This window comes from Dreissena polymorpha, chromosome 4 (assembly GCF_020536995.1).
Source record: "Dreissena polymorpha isolate Duluth1 chromosome 4, UMN_Dpol_1.0, whole genome shotgun sequence".
Lineage (NCBI taxonomy): Eukaryota > Metazoa > Mollusca > Bivalvia > Myida > Dreissenidae > Dreissena > Dreissena polymorpha.
This window is the reverse complement of record NC_068358.1, coordinates 48,716,456-48,735,799: the sequence shown is the minus strand read 5'-3', so window position 1 is coordinate 48,735,799 and position 19,344 is coordinate 48,716,456. Positions and strand designations below refer to the sequence as shown.

The 19,344-nt window shown below is 39.3% G+C and overlaps 1 protein-coding gene across 10 annotated transcripts in view; it reads right to left on the bottom strand.

Moving 5' to 3' along the window:
- Window positions 1–19,344, bottom strand: part of LOC127878149 (nucleolar protein 6-like) — a 57,864-nt gene that overhangs the window by 23,831 nt on the left and 14,689 nt on the right. For 2 of the 10 annotated variants that reach the window (XM_052424587.1, XM_052424586.1), the window contains exons 3-8: window positions 17,161–17,317; window positions 13,068–13,184; window positions 11,097–11,279; window positions 9,779–9,947; window positions 9,324–9,470; window positions 7,739–7,896 (exon numbers count right to left, since the gene is read on the bottom strand). In XM_052424587.1, coding sequence (XP_052280547.1) covers window positions 7,739–7,896; window positions 9,324–9,470; window positions 9,779–9,947; window positions 11,097–11,279; window positions 13,068–13,184; window positions 17,161–17,317 — 931 coding nt within the window. The other 8 variants (XM_052424592.1, XM_052424588.1, XM_052424589.1 and 5 more) reach the window with 8 other exon arrangements.

Here is a 19,344-nt window from a genome sequence, read left to right as displayed (position 1 = left end):
GCACTGTACACTTTACACCTCTAGAAAATGACGAATGTTTGTGTTTACGAAATATTTAAAAACATTAATCATAATAAAAAGCCAGCATTATTTTTCTTTTAATTGATGTTGTAATTATATTTGATTATCAGATATATATTCACATTAGAAAAGCAGTATGGATAACGTTATTGATACGGTAGGGTTTATATTTATGTATTGGCAAATGAAAACACAACAAATGAGCTCAGAACTTATCATGCGAATCCGTGTATAAAACAAATTTTCTTAAGTAAAATTCATTTTAATTATTAAATACTTACCTGTTATCTCTAGCTTACCCCTTTCCAAGGGAGTTATTTCATCCGGAAAATATTCAAGCGCTGGGAATCGTCCACCTCTATAAGAATCCAAATCAGGTTAAACATAGTACAATGCAACCTAACAGGAAATCAAGAACCACAACTCATCTTTCCTTTACGCAAACATAAAAAGGCGATGAGCGGGGTGGGAGGTGGGACTTACCGATAACAGGTAAGTATTTAATAATTAAAATGAATTTTACTTAAGAAAATTTGTTTTAATATCATAAATACGTTACCTGTTATCTCTAGCTGATTTTGCAGCTGCGGCGGGAAGGTTCGCATATTTTTTCCCATCACAGCAAAACCCATATAGAGGGTTTACAGCCAGAGATAGTAGAATCAAGTCCTCTTATAATTTTTGTTAGTACAGTATAGTACTTAATTCTCGGATGGCACCAGTGTACTTACGCCATAGAAGAAACTACAGTTTGAGCCACTACAAGAGGACCCAACTTATACAAATTGTCTTGTTGGCACTCAAGAGAACGAAGATAAAAAGAGGAGAAGGTGGTCGGATTCCTCCAGAAAGCAGCTTGAAGCACTTCAGATAGTGGGGTCTGATTAATATAAGCCCACGGAGCCGAAAGAGCTCTTAATTCATGCGGTCTTATCTTAAACAGGGATAAATCCCTCGATGAAAGAGAAGAATAAGCTTTCCTTATAGTCGAGGCTATCCAACGAGAAATAGAAGCCGCAGACACATCGCCCCCCCCCCTTTTAATGGAATGAAAAGTCTCTTGCGAGAACCTCGAATAGACTTTACCTTTTTAAGGTAGAACTTCAAAGCCCTGACCGGGCAAAGGAGTCTATCATCATCTTCATGTCCACAAGTTCTAGATAGACTTGGAACTTTGAAGGGTTTGGAAGCCATAGAGGGGAGTTGATTTTTAGCAAGGAATCCTGACTGACACAACAATGTAACAGAACCATCAGAAGAGTCAAAACGAAGATGACTATCCTCGATAGAAAGAGCATGAATTTCACTTCTCCGTTTGGCTGAAGCCATAGTAAGAAGGAAAACGGTCTTCCATGTTAGGAATTGTAATGAAGCCTGATCAAGAGGTTCATAGGGAGCCTTAATAAGGGAACCAAGCACACAAGCTAAATCCCATTTAGGAGCAAGTGTACGAGATACAGGACGACTAAGTTCCATAGCTCGAACAAGTTCTGAAATAGCTGGATCAGCACAGACTTGTGAAGACTTAGTGAAAGCCAATGTATGCGAAATCATAGATCTGTATCCTTTGATGGAACTAAGAGAAAGTTTCTTATCATCAAAAAGATAAATGAGAAAATCCGCTATTCGTCTAGCAGAGGGATTGAGGGGATTAATTTTCCCTCGAAAACACCAATTGGAGAAGAGTTTCCAACGAGCATCATAGACTGCTCTGGTGGATTTTCTCCTTGCCGAAGCAACGAGGGTTGAAGCCCTGACAGAAAAACATTTCTTCTGCAAAGATTGCCTGATAACGGCCAGACGTGTAAGTGGAACATTTTTGGGTCCGCATGTAGTCTGCCGCTTTGAGACAGAAGATCTGACCTGTGAGGAAGATTCCTGGGATAATCGTACAGGAGACTGAGAAGATCGTTGAACCAAGATCTTCTGGGCCACCAAGGGGCAATCAGGAGTATCCTGCAAGAGCTCACCCTGATTTTCCCCAATATTTGGGGAATTAGAATGGGTGGGGGATAGGCGTAAGCGTCCAGTTGGTCCCATGCGAACGAAAGCGCGTAGATTGCCCACGCTGCTGGATCGTAAACTCGTAAACTGGACTCACATACAGAGGAAGTCTGTGATTGTGTCTGGTTGCAAATAGATCGACCAGGGGATAACCGAACTTGAAAAAGATCTGGTTGGTCACTTCTTGATGAAGTGTCCACTCCGATGGAAGTAACTGGTGTTTGCGAGACAAACCATACGCCAGGGCGTTGAGGCGACCTGGTATATATTTTGCCAGCAGATGAATGTTGAGTGTTTTGCAAAGAACAAGTAATTTTCTGGTTTCCAGATACAGGGATTGAGAATGTGTCCCCCCCTGTGCCTGGATGTAAGCCACCACAGATGTGTTGTCTGTTGACACCATCACACAAGAGTCTCGAAGATGTGATTGGAAATGAGATACAGCTAGAAATACTGCTCGCATTTCTAGATTGTTGATATGAAGGTGAGATTCCTGATGAGACCACAACCCTGAAATTATCAGACTGAGAGGTTCCAGGTGAGCACCCCACCCTTCCTTGCTCGCATCCGTTATTAGATATAATGACGGTTGCGGGGGAAGAAGGGGTACTCCTGCCAACAGAGTCTCCTCGTCTAGCCACCACTGAAGATGAGACCTTAAGGAGGGAAGGATTGGAATCTGTGTTAATAGATTGCCTGGAGACCATTTCCAACAAGCTGAGAGATAGTGCTGAAGAGGACGTAGGAAGAGACGTCCCAACTGCACAAAGTCTGCTACTGAGCTCAGGATACCGTTGAGAGAGAGGAATTCTTGAGCTGTTATATGAGATTGGGACAAAACCCAGTTGACCTTCATCAGAAGGTCTGATATACGTTGAATAGACACTCTGACCCGATTGATGTGGGTCAAGAAATTCATTCCCACAAACGTAAAGTCCTGTGAAGGAATGAGGTCTGATTTGTCTGCATTGAGAAGGAGCCCTAACGAGAGGAGCTCCTTCCAAGAGAATTCTAGGTTGTACAGAAGCAATTGACGATCGAGCTGGTGTAAGAGCCAGTCGTCGAAATACTGAAGAAGAATAATCCCGTGAACTCTGAGGTGTGATCCGACATAAGTTTGGTAAAAACTCGTGGGGCTGTCGCCAACCCGAAAGGCATAGACCGGAACTGGTAGACTTGGCCTTGAAAGGCGAATCGCAAGTACTTTCGGTAGTTGGGATGTATAGGAACATGGAAGTAAGCATCTTCCAGATCCAAAGACACCCCCCAGTGCAAAGGTTTGATGGATTCCCGTATGAAAGAAGGAGTCTCCATTTTGAAAGTTGGTTTGAGGAGATACATGTTGAACACTTTTAAATCTATTACTGGTCTCCAGGAACCATTTTTCTTTTGAACAAGAAAAAGACGACTGTAAAATCCTGAAGAATAAGGATCTTGAACCCTTTCTACCGCCTGTTTTTCCAAGAGCCCGAGAATGGACTCTGGAATATGTGGATGCCGAGATACCAGCTCTATAGGGACGCGAGAAAGTGGAGGCCTTTTTTCGAATTGAAAAGTCAGGCCTTTTGTCACAAGAGAATGAACCCATGCGTCTGAAGTAATTTGAAGCCATCGATTTGAGAAGTGGAAAAGTCTGGCCCTGACTGGTATTTCCGGCATCGGAGGTTGTGGCGGTAGAAAGGGAAGGGACCTAGGGCTGATAAGCAGGAGGTGCGCCCCTGCCGGTAGAAGGTTTGAAATTCCTCTGTCCCGGCTTGGGTTTGCCCTTTTTCCCAGAATCTTTATTAGAAGACTTGTGTGACAAAGAAGGTCTGTTATAGGAAGACTGCCTATTAGGACCTGACCGTGGATTAAAAGAAGGCTTTTTAGAGAAAAGGTTATTTCTCTTAGCCGTCTTGAATGCTGGAACTGCTGGTGGCCTAGAAGCAGGATGCTTAAAGACCCCTTGGCGTTGTCCAGAGTTGTTTCTAGCTAAAGAAGCGTGAAGTTGGTCATCCTTGTCAGCTGTGATTGCTTCTTGTATCCTTCCACCAAAAAGAAACCCTGATGTGAGAGGAGCTGTTCTGAGCGAGTTCATACCAGGTTCCAACAGAAAATCTTTAGGTAAAGAAGTAAGGATAAGATCTCTACGAATCCTTAGCATCTCAGACATTGAAGAAGCAGAAGTGTGAGATAAGGCCAGTGTGGTCCGTGAGAGATGAATTAACAAATCACGGAGTTCCTCCGGAACAGATTCCGACCAATCACACACCATTTGTAAAATTGTCGCTAGCATGAAGTCAATTTGGTTAGTCAAACCTAATGATCTACGTTCCCTCATTTCCCAAGTTTCCAACATTGAAAACGGAACAGAAACTGAATTGGAACCACTTGGCATTACAAGAGATAGCTTGCTTATGTCCGGATCTGGAACCGGAAGTTTTGAAAAATCCAACCCAGATGTTGCATGTGGTACAGGAGGTTTGTAACTTTTACTACCTTCCTGGTGTTTTGGATCAGCTAGTTCCTTAGGAATTTTCCATGTTTCTCCTCGTTTTGGAATAGTCTTATTAGCTGATTCCAATGATTGAAGAACAGATAGAACAGTAGAACCAATGGGAAGTCGTGGGTCAGTACGAGCCGTCGACTTAATAACCCTGTTGGGATCAAATGTACGAAAAAGTTGTTCTGTCACAGAAATCGTCGCATTTGAAGACAGTTCAGCAGGTCTTGGACAGTAATCTTCACCAAGAGTACGAAACATCAGTTCATAGATCTGACCAATCGGAGCTAAATATTGATCCGTCTCAACATTAGATTCTGCATCTGAATCAGAATCACTCTCTAAAATACCAGCGGTTTGTATAGAATCAGCAGGAACAGAAGTGAGAATATCTTGTACCGGATTGTAATTGTCTGGTAACAGCGAATGATCATCCCCGACGTCAGTAAACTGATAATGTAAACCGGAAGAAGGTAAATTATCAGCATTGACCGGTACAAAATGTCCCGCCGAATTCTGTATCCATAGTGTATCAGGATTCGACAGGGTAGCTGTAGGGGGTACACGACTAGATACTGTAGATGATACCCGTGGTGTTGACACTGACGCCGTAGTAGTGAGATGAGCTCCTGAAGATGCAATACGTGTGGCAGTCAACGTTGGAACCGACACATTTGGCATGGAAACATGCGATTCCATAACGGAACACGATGGTGAACGACTATACGTATGGTAAGTCCGATGCTGTCTACGTGAACGTTGCCGATGTCCTCGTTTCCTGCAATGTCGAGATCTGGATCGGCTGCGCTGTCGAGATGTGGATCGGCTGCGATGAGATCGAGATTTTTTGGAATACCGTCTCCGTGAGTGACGACGTGATCGCTTATGAGCGCCGCGACGATGATAACTGCTCGACAAAGAAGAGCGTGTCCGATGTCCACTCCTTGATGAAGACGATGTATTCGACGACGAATCGGATGTAGAAGAATACGCCGATGATGAAGACCGAGTTCTTCTTGACCTGGCGATTGGTGTTATCGGTGGCAGGCCCAACTGATGACTGTTGACCGGTGACCGGACCGGACCGGTGATCAATGACCGGACCGGTGACATGACCGGACCGGACCGGTGACATGACCGGTGACCGGACCGGACCGGCCGGTCATATTATGACCGGTTACGTCACCGGCCAAAGACCGTAGAATGGCGGCTGCCATGTGGTCTGACATTGATCCAGTCGTTCCATGATCAATGTCGCCGGTATGCATGGTGTGAGTCATAAGATCTGATGACGATCGACTGACAACAACACCATCTTGCCCGGTACCCAGTGACTGACAAAACCGCTGGTCATCCTTGACCAGTGGAGTCACCACGTAATCAACGTCGGATGGAGGTTCGTTGTGTTTGCGGCTGATCGACGTCCTCCGGCGACCTGCTTTTGTCCATACGTCGTAAGCCCACAAATCGCAAACCGCACATTTGTTATTAAATGTGCAACCGGTACATGCCAAGCAAGTATCGTGGGAATCCCACCTTGCTTTGATATGACCACAAGAACCTCTATCCTGTAAGTTCATTCTGAAATAAAAGAAACAGAAAGAACCTACAAAAGACAAATTAATGATTATAAATTCAAATAAAAAGTTAAACCACAAAATGTAAACACAAAGAACGCTGTCCAATTGACCTCAATTACTTATTGGGGAATAGGCACGAATTCCTCGTGGTTCACGTGCTCATGACGTCATGTACATGAGCGACGATGCAAACAAAGAAACCCAGCAAAAGCAGAAATATGACAATTACTGCAACAAAAAGTATAGAAATATAAACCGAATGATACAAATAAAAGATAAATAAACTTTATCCTTTTAAACTCCGCCAAAAACACAGTGAAAAGAACACATAAGTCCTGAGCCTAAAATAGGCGTGCACATGGTTTTATCCGGAAAGGAAAGATGAGTTGTGGTTCTTGATTTCCTGTTAGGTTGCATTGTACTATGTTAAACCTGATTTGGATTTTTATAGAGGTGGACGATTCCCAGCGCTTGAATATTTTCCGGATGAAATAACTACCTTGGAAAGGGGTAAGCTAGAGATAACAGGTAACGTATTTATGATATTAAAATAGTCTTGTGGATTGGACCCCGTCATTCGCATTATATTGGTATAACTATGTTATTTTCTGTATAATTGCTTCTTTGTTAAAGTATGTAAACTTTGTTCTAAATTGTCAGCATGCCTTTATCATGCGACTCAAAATAATTTCCTTTAATAAAATAAGTGTTTAGCATAATTGCTATTCCCCTGAAGCTGCTTCTTCAACTGACGTTTGACAGACCCTTAATTAACAAGATGTGTTTGTGAAACACAATGTCCCCCTATATGACGTTTGACCTTGAAGGATAACCTTGACCTTGACCCTTCACCACTCAAAATGTGAAGCTCCATGAGATACACATGCATTTCAAATATAAAATTGCTAGCTTCAATATTGCAGAAGTGACATTACATGAGCAATTTTGACCCATATATTTGACCTTGAAGGATGACCTTGACCTTGACCTTTCACCACTCAAAATGTGCAGCTCAATGAGATACACATGCATTCCAAATATCAAGTTGCTATCTTCAATATTGCAAAAGTATTCATAAAATAAGCGATTTGGGTCACATATATTTGACCTCTGACCTTGAAGGATGACCTTGACCTTTCACCACTCAAAATGTGCAGCTCCATGAGATACACATGCATGCCAAATATCAAGTTGCTATCTTCAATCTGGCAAAAGTATTCATAAAATAAGCTATTTGGGCCACATATATTTGACCTCTGACCTTGAAGGATGACCTTGACCTTGACCTTTCACCACTCAAAATGTGCAGCTCCATGAGATACACATGCATGCCAAATATCAAGTTGCTATATTTAATATAGCAAAAGTTATTGCAAAATGTTAAAGTTGGCGCAAACAGACCAACCAACCAACAGACCAACCAACCAACAGACAGGGCAAAAACAATATGTCCCCCAATTCTATAGTGGGGGACATAAAAATTAACTTGGCAGTTTGCAAACTAGTATTATGACACTCATGGTAGTTTGTTCTAGTGTTTTAAAGACTGAGGTGTCAAAAATACCACACTATTAAGCAGCCTAAAAAAACTCACACAAAAATTGACTAATTCCACGTCACTGTTCAATCCAGATGAAAGTGCAGTACATACCATGTTGAGCCCTCTCTGTCGAAGCCATACTTTCAGCAGCATGATTCCCTCCTTTAAGCCAGGGGAGCTTACTGTGAGTTTCTCTTGCAGAGTGCTGTCCCCTGTCTGGTAAACAATGTCCTCCAGAATGCAACTGTTGTAGAATGGAGTGGGAGATTCTGAAAAATGTCCACAAGTGCAAGGTTATATATGGTAACAATTCTTTGGATATGGTTTGTTGGTAGTGGCATTCTGTTGTAAACATTTTGTGCATGTTTTACATATGAATTAAATTTATTCAGCAAATAATGTATTTTCTGGTTTCCTTTAAAATCTAATTGATAATGTTCATACCTCTTGACAGGTGTATAATCATACAAATATTTTATCAATCTAAAAATCTTAATGCATTATACATGTACTACTAATTTTATATTTCCAGATAAAATTGTAAAACAAGGGACAAAATTGTCACAAAACCAGGTTTTCATTGTGAAAAAAAAATCTGATAAAGGGAGAAAACTCAAACTGAACTTTTGAAATGAACAAACAAAATTAACCCCCTTTGTAAGTTTGTTTTTTAAAAAAAAATATTTTTAGTCGTGGCGACCTTGACATTGGAGATATTGACGTGATTCTTTCGTGCGACACACCGTCCCTTGATGGTGAACAAATGTACCAAATGATTTTAAAATCTCACAATGAATGACATAGTTATGGCCAGGACAAGCTCATTTATGGCCATTTTTGACCTTTGAACTCAAAGTGTGACCTTGACCTTGGAGATATCGACGTAATTATTTCGCGCGACACACCGTCCAATGATGGTGAACAAATGTGCCAAATGATTTTAAAATCTGACAATGAACGACAAGCTTGTTCCGCCCGCCCGCCAGCCAGCCCGCCCGCATTCGCCAATCTAATAACCAGTTTTTTCCTTCGGAAAACCTGGTTAAAAATATTGTAAAAATACACAATTTATGTGTGCTAGCAATCATTATTTTGGAAATTGGTGTGCATTTTTTTTCATGGTCACAAAAACTGTGGCACCAACATATTAAAAATAAATCCAAATAAGGAAAAACATTTTGTTGACTTTTCTTTCCACATTTCATATAAAAACATCATTAAATTGATAAGTGATCTAAAATTAGCACAATTTAAAAGGGGTGTGCTCAGATTCTTAATTTCATATAAGCAAAAATTGTAAATTTCAACAATAAATAGAACAAGACATGTGTTTGTCAGAAACACAATGCCCCTTACTGCGCTGCTTTGAAGCCATATATTTGACCTTTGACCTTGAAGGATGACCTTGACATTTCACCACTCATAATGTGCAGCTCCATGAGATACACATGCATGCCAAATATCAAGTTGCTATCTTTAATATTGCAAAAGTTATGACCAAGGTTAAAGTTTTGGGACAGAATGACAGACAGACAGGCCAAAAACAATATACCCTCGATCATTCGATCCTGGGGCATAAACATTCTGTAACATTCAACAATAAATAGAACAAATCTGGCTGGTTTTCTTGAACTTCCAATTTCATTGACTGCCACTTTGATATATATGGCGTCTAACACAACTGATTATATCTCACCTTTCTCCTCTGTCCCTTTAGCCTCACTGTGACCCAAACACCATGAGGACCTTACATTGTTCTTGTTGGCATGGAAACGGTTTAGTTTGAATACCCCAGGGTGGGCGACAGCATGCAGGTGTAACACCACTGGCTTGTGAGCTCCAACTATGGGAGAGTAACACAGTCACCATAACTGAATAATATTTGTATGACATATATATATAATGTCTAACAAATACTTTCAGCAAAATATAAATCTTGTTTTAATAATATTTACAGACACTATAATATAGTACACAAAAATAATACTATTATCTTAAAAAATCTATCCAAACTACATGCTTGTTTTTCCAAAATGGTATAAAACCATTTTGGATGTTTAATAGTTTTGAATACAAGTGGACTGGACATTTTACGTGTTTGAATATCACTAAATAAAAACTAACAAAATAAAAGTATTTTTTAAATCTCACTTTTAACTGTAACAGCAAGTAAGGGCCTCATGCAATTTCCATGGTGATGGGTAAACTTGATATCCGTGACTTCTGAATGTTTCTTCAGTGTCTTAGCAACCCAGACGAGATATATGGCTCTCTTGCGAATGTACCGCTGATTGAGATAATCCATGCTATCAAAGCACTCCTGTAATGAGCACTTATAGTTATAAGCGTATACCTGTGAAATATTTGAGTCTTGCCCCTGCAAAATGGGGCTTAACACATGTGCGTAAAGTGGCGTCTCAGATTAGCCTGTGCAGTCCGCTTCGTGAAAATCTAGTCTCGGCGGAAAGTATTGTCCCTTATTCCGCACAAGCTAATCTGTGAAAACACTTTATGCCCCGTTTTTCAACAGCGCGGCTCATTTATAACAAAAAAGCCAAAAGATATTCATCTGGGATCCTGTTAGAATTTGCCTATGAAATATATTTAGCAATCAATGTTGCTAGGTAAGGGAAGGAATGTCTTAGAGTGCTAAATTTTTCCTTAACATATACCAACTCCAAGCAACAGTCTAACATGACCTAGTTTCAAATTTAGTCTATTCAGAAAAATGTTCTAACAAAGTTTCATTTATAATGGACAAACATGAGGCTTCATTGGAGTTCTCGAGCTTTGTAGTTTCCAAATTATCCATAAAAGTAAAAATGCCAAACCTTCTTTTGGCTAAAGGAACAAAACCTCTGTCAAGATACATTGTAGTATGATGCAAATGTTTTAACTGAATTAACAATAACAGTGAAAACTATGTGAAATTCGGAGAGTTCACTAGCTTTTTATTTAGAGAGTTCACTAGCTTTTTTTTCAGCTTGTCACATCTACATTTTGACATCACATGACCAAGTTTGAGACCAACTGAGATATCACAGGTACAAATGTTCTGATTTGATAACCATTGGCCTTTTGAGAGTACACAAGCTCAATGTTGACAACACGAAAAGCATGATGGACAAAAAGTGATCACAAAAGCTGACCATGAGAATATGTTTTCATGTCAGCTGAAAAAGTCCAAATGAAATTTCTTGTAAGCACTTTAGAAGGAGGAACACATAATTGTATCTAATCAGTAGGCAAAGGAAGTGACAAGTAAAATTGTTCTAGAGAATGTCTTTGCATGATTTTTTATACATAGGTATTGGTAAAATTGCTTTCAAATTTAATGGTCAGAAAGTCAATTTGATCTAAAAACCAAAATATTTTTTATAATCACAATTAAATCCTTAAAAGTCACTGCTTGGTACTTCTGACACAATTTATGTTGCCAAACTTATTTAATAGAAATATCAAATCATACCTTGGGCATTTCCAGCATAAGATCTACACTGACACCAGGCCGGGTGCATACATCGCTCCCGTAGCTACCGCTTACCACCACCTTGCTGGGTGGGAGGAACTGAAACCGGCCTTTGTCAGTGGGTGGCTCCATGGAAATGGGAACCGGAACTCCAAGCTTGGCCAGTAACTTGCTGTCTTGTAGCTGAGAAATGTGTGCAGATGGTATTTGAATACTTTTATATTAAATGCATTCTACTACAAATTTTACTGAACATTTAAGATTCATTGTATGAAACGGGATTTATGGATGTGCGTCAAGTGCACATTTCCCACCAAAACTGGAATTTCATTTAGAAGATGAAATAAAAATATGATCATTATACAATGTTTAAGTATTCTTTTAACTAGAGCTTTGTCACAGACGTGACGTATACCCCCACGTAGCACATTGACACATACTATTTTGCATGTTGTCTGCACAAAACAGGAGGATCATTATGCCCTTATCATTTATGGTCATTTTGACCTTTGAACTCTTGAATTCTTTCGCATGACACGCCCTCCAATGATTGTGAACAAAATTAATGTACAGAGTCATTTTAAAATCTCAAAATGAATGGCATAGTTATAGCCCGGACAAGCTCTTTTATGGCCATTTTTGACTTTTAAACTCAAAGTGTGACCTTGACCTTGGAGATATTGACATAATTCTTTCGCATGACACATAATCCAATGATTGTGAACAAATGTACCAAGTAATTTTAAAATCTCACAATGAATGACATAGTTATGGCCCGGACAAGATCATGTATGGTCATATTTGACATTTGAACTCACAGTGTGACCTTGCAGATATCTACATTATTCTTTCGCATGACACACCATCCAATAATAGTGAACAAATGTGCCAAATGATTTTAAAATCTTACAATGAATGACATAGTTATGGCCCAGACAAGCTCATTTATGGCCATGTTTGGCCTTTGAACTTTAAGTGTGACCTTGACCTTGGAGATATTGACGTAATTTTTTTGCGCGACACACCTTCCAATGATGGTGAACAAATGTGCCAAATGATTTTAAAATCTCACAATGAACAACATAGTTATGGCCCGGACAAGCTCATTTATGACCTTTAAACTCAAAGTTTGACCTCAACCTTTGTGATATCGATGTAATTCTTTCGCGCGACACAATGTCCAATGATGGTGAACAAATGTGCCAAATGATTTTAAAATCTCACAATGAACGACATAGTAATGGCCTGAACAAGCTCATTTATGGCCATTTTTGACCTTTGAAATCAAAGTGTGACCTTGACCATGGAGATATCGACGTTATTCTTTCGCGCAACAAACCTTCAAATGATGGCGAAGAAATTTGCCATATGATTTTAAAATCTCACAAAGGACGTAGTTATGGCACGGACAAGCTCATTTATGGCCATTTTTGACCTTTGAACTCAAAGTAAGACTTTGACCTTGGAGATATCCACGTAATTCTTTCAAGCAAAACACCATCCAATGATGGTGAACAAATGTGCCAAATGATTTTAAAGTCTCACAATAATCGACAAAGTTTTGGCCTGGACAAGCATTTGACCTTTGAACTCAAAGTGTGCCCTTGACCTTGGAAATATCGACATATTTTTTACGCGCGTCACACCGTCTAACGATGGTAAACAAATGTACCAGGTCATTTTAAAATCTAACGATAAATGACATAGTTGTGGTCCGGACAAACTTTTGGTTAAAAACGCACTAAGTGACCCCTTGACCTAGTTTTTGACCAGGCATGACCCATATTCAATTGTGACCTAGACATTATCTAGATACAACTTCTGACCAAGTTTGGTGAAGATTGGATGAAATTTTCGGGACAGACAGACAGACATACAGACCGACAAAGTGACTCCTATATTATTTACCAGTAATGGGGGTTTAAATAGAATACTTACAATACATAAAGAAGTGTGTCATGATATAGTTACCTCATATTTTTTGCTGGATTTAATTGCCTTTAGTGTAGTTTCCATAAAACTGACAGCACTGTCAATCTGTTTTTTCCTCTTCTCAGTCAATTTCACCTCCGACAGCATTTCTGATATCTGAAGATTCAACAAAACAGCAACCACTTAATTTACATGATTAAACTGTCAAACATTTCATTTTAAGAAAAATATCTACATGCCACAATGTTTTGTTGTTAACTTGTTCTCTACAATAACTTTAATGAAGAGACTTTGCATGAATCAAACAAATAACCATCCAGTTAAAGAAGCTCCGAAATAAACGATGTCAGAAATATATAAGAATTCCACAATGTATCAAACTGGTCTTTGCGGAAATTGCCTATCAGCGTATCATTAATGTTATTCTGTGTGGACTTCTCATTACCAAAATAATTTATTTGATGTTCTTGTAGTTTTTAAGCTAGAATTTTAAGGGTTCACTGGAGGTTCAATCACAGTTATAATCAGTATTCTCCTGAAGCACTGGCAACGGTTACTAACTATCTTGGCGTCAGGTACTTTTCTCCAAAATATAAATTCAAAACAGCGCAAAAACGCCCGTTTTAGTTCTTTGTTGCTGGCTACTTTAAAAATATGACTGGCTACTCAAATTTTAATTGAGAACACTGATTTTAATACTTAATATCAGCTTCAATATTGTATAATTATGAGCCTCTCTCTGGAAAAACAGGACTTAAAACACATGGGATAGTGGTGAATGCATGTGGGATAGTGGTGAATGCATGTGGGATAGCAGTGAATGCAAGTGAGATAGTGGTGAATGCATGTGAGATAGTGGTAAATGCATGTGAGATAGTGGTTAATGCAAGTGAGATAATGGTGAATGCAAGTGAGATAGTGGTGAATGCAAGTGAGATAATGGTGAATGCAAGTGAGATAGTGGTTAATGCATGTGAGATAGTGGTGAATGCATGTGAGATAGTGGTAAATGCATGTGAGATAGTGGTGAATGCAAGTGAGATAGTGGTGAATGCAAGTGAGATAGTGGTGAATGCATGTGAGATAGTGGTGAATGCATGTGAGATAGTGGTAAATGCATGTGAGATAGTGGTGAATGCAAGTGAGATAGTGGTGAATGCATATTGGATAGTAGTAAATGCATGTGAGATAGTGGTGAATGCATGTGAGATAGTGGTAAATGCAAGTGAGATAGTGGTGAATGCAAGTGAGATAGTGGTGAATGCATGTGGGATAGTGGTGAATGCATGTGAGATAGTGGTGAATGCATGTGGGATAGTGGTGAATGCATGTGGGATAGTGGTGAATGCAAGTGAGATAGTGGTGAATGCATGTGAGATAGTGGTAAATGCATGTGAGATAGTGGTGAATGCAAGTGAGATAGTGGTGAATGCATGTGGGATAGTGGTGAATGCATGTGGGATAGTGGTGAATGCAAGTGAGATAGTGGTGAATGCATGTGGGATAGTGGTGAATGCAAGTGAGATAGTGGTGAATGCAAGTGAGATAATGGTGAATGCATGTGGGATAGTGGTGAATGCATGTGGGATAGTGGTGAATGCAAGTGAGATAGTGGTGAATGCATGTGAGATAGTGGTGAATGCATGTGGGATAGTGGTGAATGCATGTGGGATAGTGGTGAATGCAAGTGAGATAGTGGTGAATGCATGTGGGATAGTGGTGAATGCAAGTGAGATAGTGGTGAATGCATGTGAGATAGTGGTGAATGCATGTGAGATAGTGGTGAATGCATGTGGGATAGTGGTGAATGCATGTGGGATAGTGGTGAATGCATGTGGGATAGTGGTGAATGCATGTGGGATAGTGGTGAATGCATGTGGGATAGTGGTGAATGCATGTGGGATAGTGGTGAATGCATGTGGGATAGAGGTGAATGCAAGTGAGATAGTGGTTAATGTATGTGAGATAGTGGTGAATGCATGTGGGATAGTGGTGAATGCATGTGGGATAGTGGTGAATGCATGTGAGAGTGGTGAATGCATGTGGGATAGTGGTGAATGCATGTGGGATAGTGGTGAATGCATGTGGGATAGTGGTGAATGCATGTGAGATAGTGGTGAATGCATGTGAGATAGTGGTGAATGCATGTGGGATAGTGGTGAATGCATGTGGGATAGTGGTGAATGCATGTGGGATAGTGGTGAATGCATGTGGGATAGTGGTGAATGCATGTGGGATAGTGGTGAATGCATGTGGGATAGTGGTGAATGCAAGTGAGATAGTGGTGAATGCATGTGAGATAGTGATGAATGCATGTGGGATAGTGGTGAATGCATGTGGGATAGTGGTGAATGCAAGTGAGATAGTGGTGAATGCATGTGGGATAGTGGTGAATGCAAGTGAGATAGTGGTGAATGCATGTGGGATAGTGGTGAATGCATGTGGGATAGTGGTGAATGCAAGTGAGATAGTGGTGAATGCATGTGAGATAGTGGTGAATGCATGTGGGATAGTAGTGAATGCAAGTGAGATAGTGGTGAATGCATGTGGGATAGTGGTGAATGCATGTGGGATAGCAGTGAATGCAAGTGGGATAATGGTGATTGCAAGTGGAATAGTGGTGAATGCATGTGGGATAGCAGTGAATGCAAGTGAGATAGTGGTGAATGCATGTGGGATAGTGGTGAATGAATGTGGGATAGTGGTGAATGCAAGTGGGATAATGGTGAATGCATGTGGGATAGTGGTGAATGCATGTGGATAGTGGTGAATGCATGTGGGATAGTGGTGAATGCATGTGGGATAGTGGTGAATGCATGTGGGATAGTGGTGAATGCAAGTGGGATAGTAGTGAATGCAAGTGAAATAGTGGTGAATGCATGTGGGATAGTAGTGAATGCATGTGGGATAGTGGTGAATGCATGTACTTAAAGGCTAAGCCATCAGGGACAACACTTTCCGCCTAAACTGGATTTTAGCTAGAAAACACTTCTTTTGAAGAAAAAATACCATTAAAGCAGGAAAGCATTGTCCATGATTAGCCTGCATTGACTGCACTGGCTAATCTGGGACGACACTTTACACACATGCATTCAGTCCTTTTTCAGAGAGCGAGGCTCATAAAGATCTAAGAATTGAACATTACATTAAAAAGATCTATTTTCCCAATAAATATATTCGTCTTCCCCAGAATGGTATTCAAGCCAACCATACTTACAATGTACTACACAATACTAAAACTAGATCACACCTGCATTCTGAACAATATTGAACAGAACAAACACCTGCATTCTGAACATTAATGAATGCATGACACGCCTGCATTCTAAACAAGAGCACCGCCTTGCAGACCGCTCATCTATTTTCTTTTTAAAGGTGAAGGGACTCTCAATTTCAATCACAAAGGAGGGAGGGGTGGAGTGAAGAGGGGTGTATAGTGTGGGGGTGTGGACATTTATTACATTATCTTCCAAAAATGGGGGAAAAAAATGCAAAAAAAATAATAATAAATTTTTTCTATTTCAAAAAATAGATGAGCTAAAAATGATGAATAGAACACTCACCAGCATACGAAACAAGATAAATGGATCGCACAACTGCATTCTGAACAATATTGAATAGAACATACACCTGCATTCTCAACAATAATGAATGCAACACACGCGTGCATTCTGAACAATGATTAAATGAACTAACACCTACATTCAAAGGAATGTTGAATGGAACACACAACTGCATTCTGAACAATTATGATGCAAAATACACCTGCATTCTGAACAATATAACACACACTTTCATTCTGAACAATGATGAATGGAAAACACACGCGCATTCTGAACAATGATGAATGAAACACACACCTTCATTATGAACAATGACAAATGGAACACACATCTGCATTCTGAACAATGATGAATGGAACACACACCTGCATTCTGAACAATGATGAATGGAACACACACCTGCATTCTGAACAATGATGAATGGAACACACATCTGCATTCTGAACAATGATGAATGGAACACACACCTGCATTCTGAACAATGATGAATGGAACACACACCTGCATTCTGAACAATGATGAATGGAACACACACCTGCATTCTGAACAATGACAAATGGAAAACACACCTGCATTCTGAACAATGATGAATGGAACAGATTCTCTGTCTCCTTGAGCTCATTGATTTCCTCATTGGTCGGCGGTTTGTACAGGTGACTCCTAGAAGGTCGACTCACTTTCTTCATTGGCTCACCTTCTGGTGGGCCTGTGTCATCATTCAGCAACCTGTGAAAGTGTATGCCCTAGTATAATGTCAATTAAATAAAACAAGAGGGCCGTGAAGCAATTACCAGACTTCAAATGGTACAACAACTGATCTGACATCATGAGCTCGTTTTGACCCAACTTGATCAAGATCTAGATAAAGTCACTATAAAAAATCTTACCAATCTCACCAAAATTGAGTTATAAATACAGCTTTAATGCTTAAAGGTTTACTAAAGGCAACTAAAATTATGCTCCTAGCAAATAGGATATATTAAATAGTCACCAACTTGGGGGAATCCTTTTTAAATCAGTCAGTGACTCTTTTTAAACTAACAGCTTGTCTGGGAGCCACCTGATTTGACTGTCTATGTTTGATATCAGAAAGTTATAAAAACTTCATCAGTGACATCATCACATATTCATTACTCATGTACATATGTCTTGCATTCAAATCCACAAGTTTCATCAAGATTAGGAAAAATCTTTGACCACTTTAATGGTTACAAGCCAAAATTTGGCAAGTACTACACACACTACATGACCAAGAGTGATCAGAAAAGCTCACATTGAGAACTTCATGCCAGGCTGAGCTGAAACCTGGAACTGTTCTGAATGTTTGTTACAACAGCAGTCCATTTTGTAATTAATCCACATTTACTAACATAAAGTTTTGTTCTGCATTGCAAAATCACTAGCCTAAAGTCTTCTAGCTTGATGTCTTGTTAAAAGACCAGTTTTAATAAAATACACTTCACTGCATTGTTTTACCAGCCATTAAATATCAATCTATTCTTCACTATTACATTATTTTTATGTGTGTGATGCGCTTTTAATTTATCTGTTTAGAGTATTGTACAGTCCTCTAGAGAAGATTTAAAATGAAATATGAAGATGGGGCATCCTGCTACTTTTTGCTTCCCCTCTCTTGCCCCTTTGGACATGCAAACACGAAAAGTGTGATACTCTTATTCTTAAATGTAATATTCTTGTGCAAACATTCAATTGCAAATGAAAAGACTTTACTCTATAACATTCCTTGCAAGTATTAGAATAGCAAACTACTTGGGTTTAGAATATTATCTGTAGATGTCACCAAGACTGATCCGGCTTTCCACCCTGCCCCTTTTAGCAGCACCCTGTTCTTTCTACTGTTAGATCAGTTCCCCAAGTATATACAAATTATTATTGTATAAATTATGCTGAGGAAAAAGAAATTCATAGCAGGTTTTGGGGATTCGGATAATGACGTCACGTTTGCACACGCTCTAATTTTGGCCGTAAACACTGCGGCCATTTCGCTATTGTTTGCATTTTATGAACCGCATATATATCGTGATAAGGTAACCATAACAATCTACTTCGCGACCATTATTAAGAACAAAACAATACTCGGAAATGGAAATTCTTTCAGAATAAATTGAATTCAATGAACGAACACAAATAAGGACGAAGACAATTAACAAATAGATTTATTTTATGTAATCAACATAAAGTAACTGACTTGAACCTTTATAAGTCTGTTAAAACTTACCTTGTTACAGATTAAATAAATCCTCTTGATAAATGTAAATTGTTTTTAATTAATTGTTCACACTAATTTTGACACTCTTTGTTTAAGCATTTTCAACAGATACCTTCATGTCATCTCTTTAATTGGCATATTGAGCAGACATTTAAGCCCAATGTTAAAGCCAAATACTTAACAGTTGCTTTAATAAAATATTTTAATATATTTAAAAAATAGACATTTGTCCAAAATGGATTAACAGGGACTATATAGAATATATTAGCCAGTTAAAACATTATAATGAAGTGTTTAATAACTATAAATTTAAAACAGTGTACACATTTACTGCTACACAATTAACGTGTATGACGGGTACCAGCAAATGTAACCTCCGCTATTACAAGTAAAAATCGTACGTTACTGCAGTTTTATCATCATAAATAAAAACATCATCATAAAAGCAAGAGGGCCATGGTGGCCCTGTATCGCTCCACTGTTTTTTTAAGCAAAAAAAGCGTGAAATGTGCATGGGTTGAAA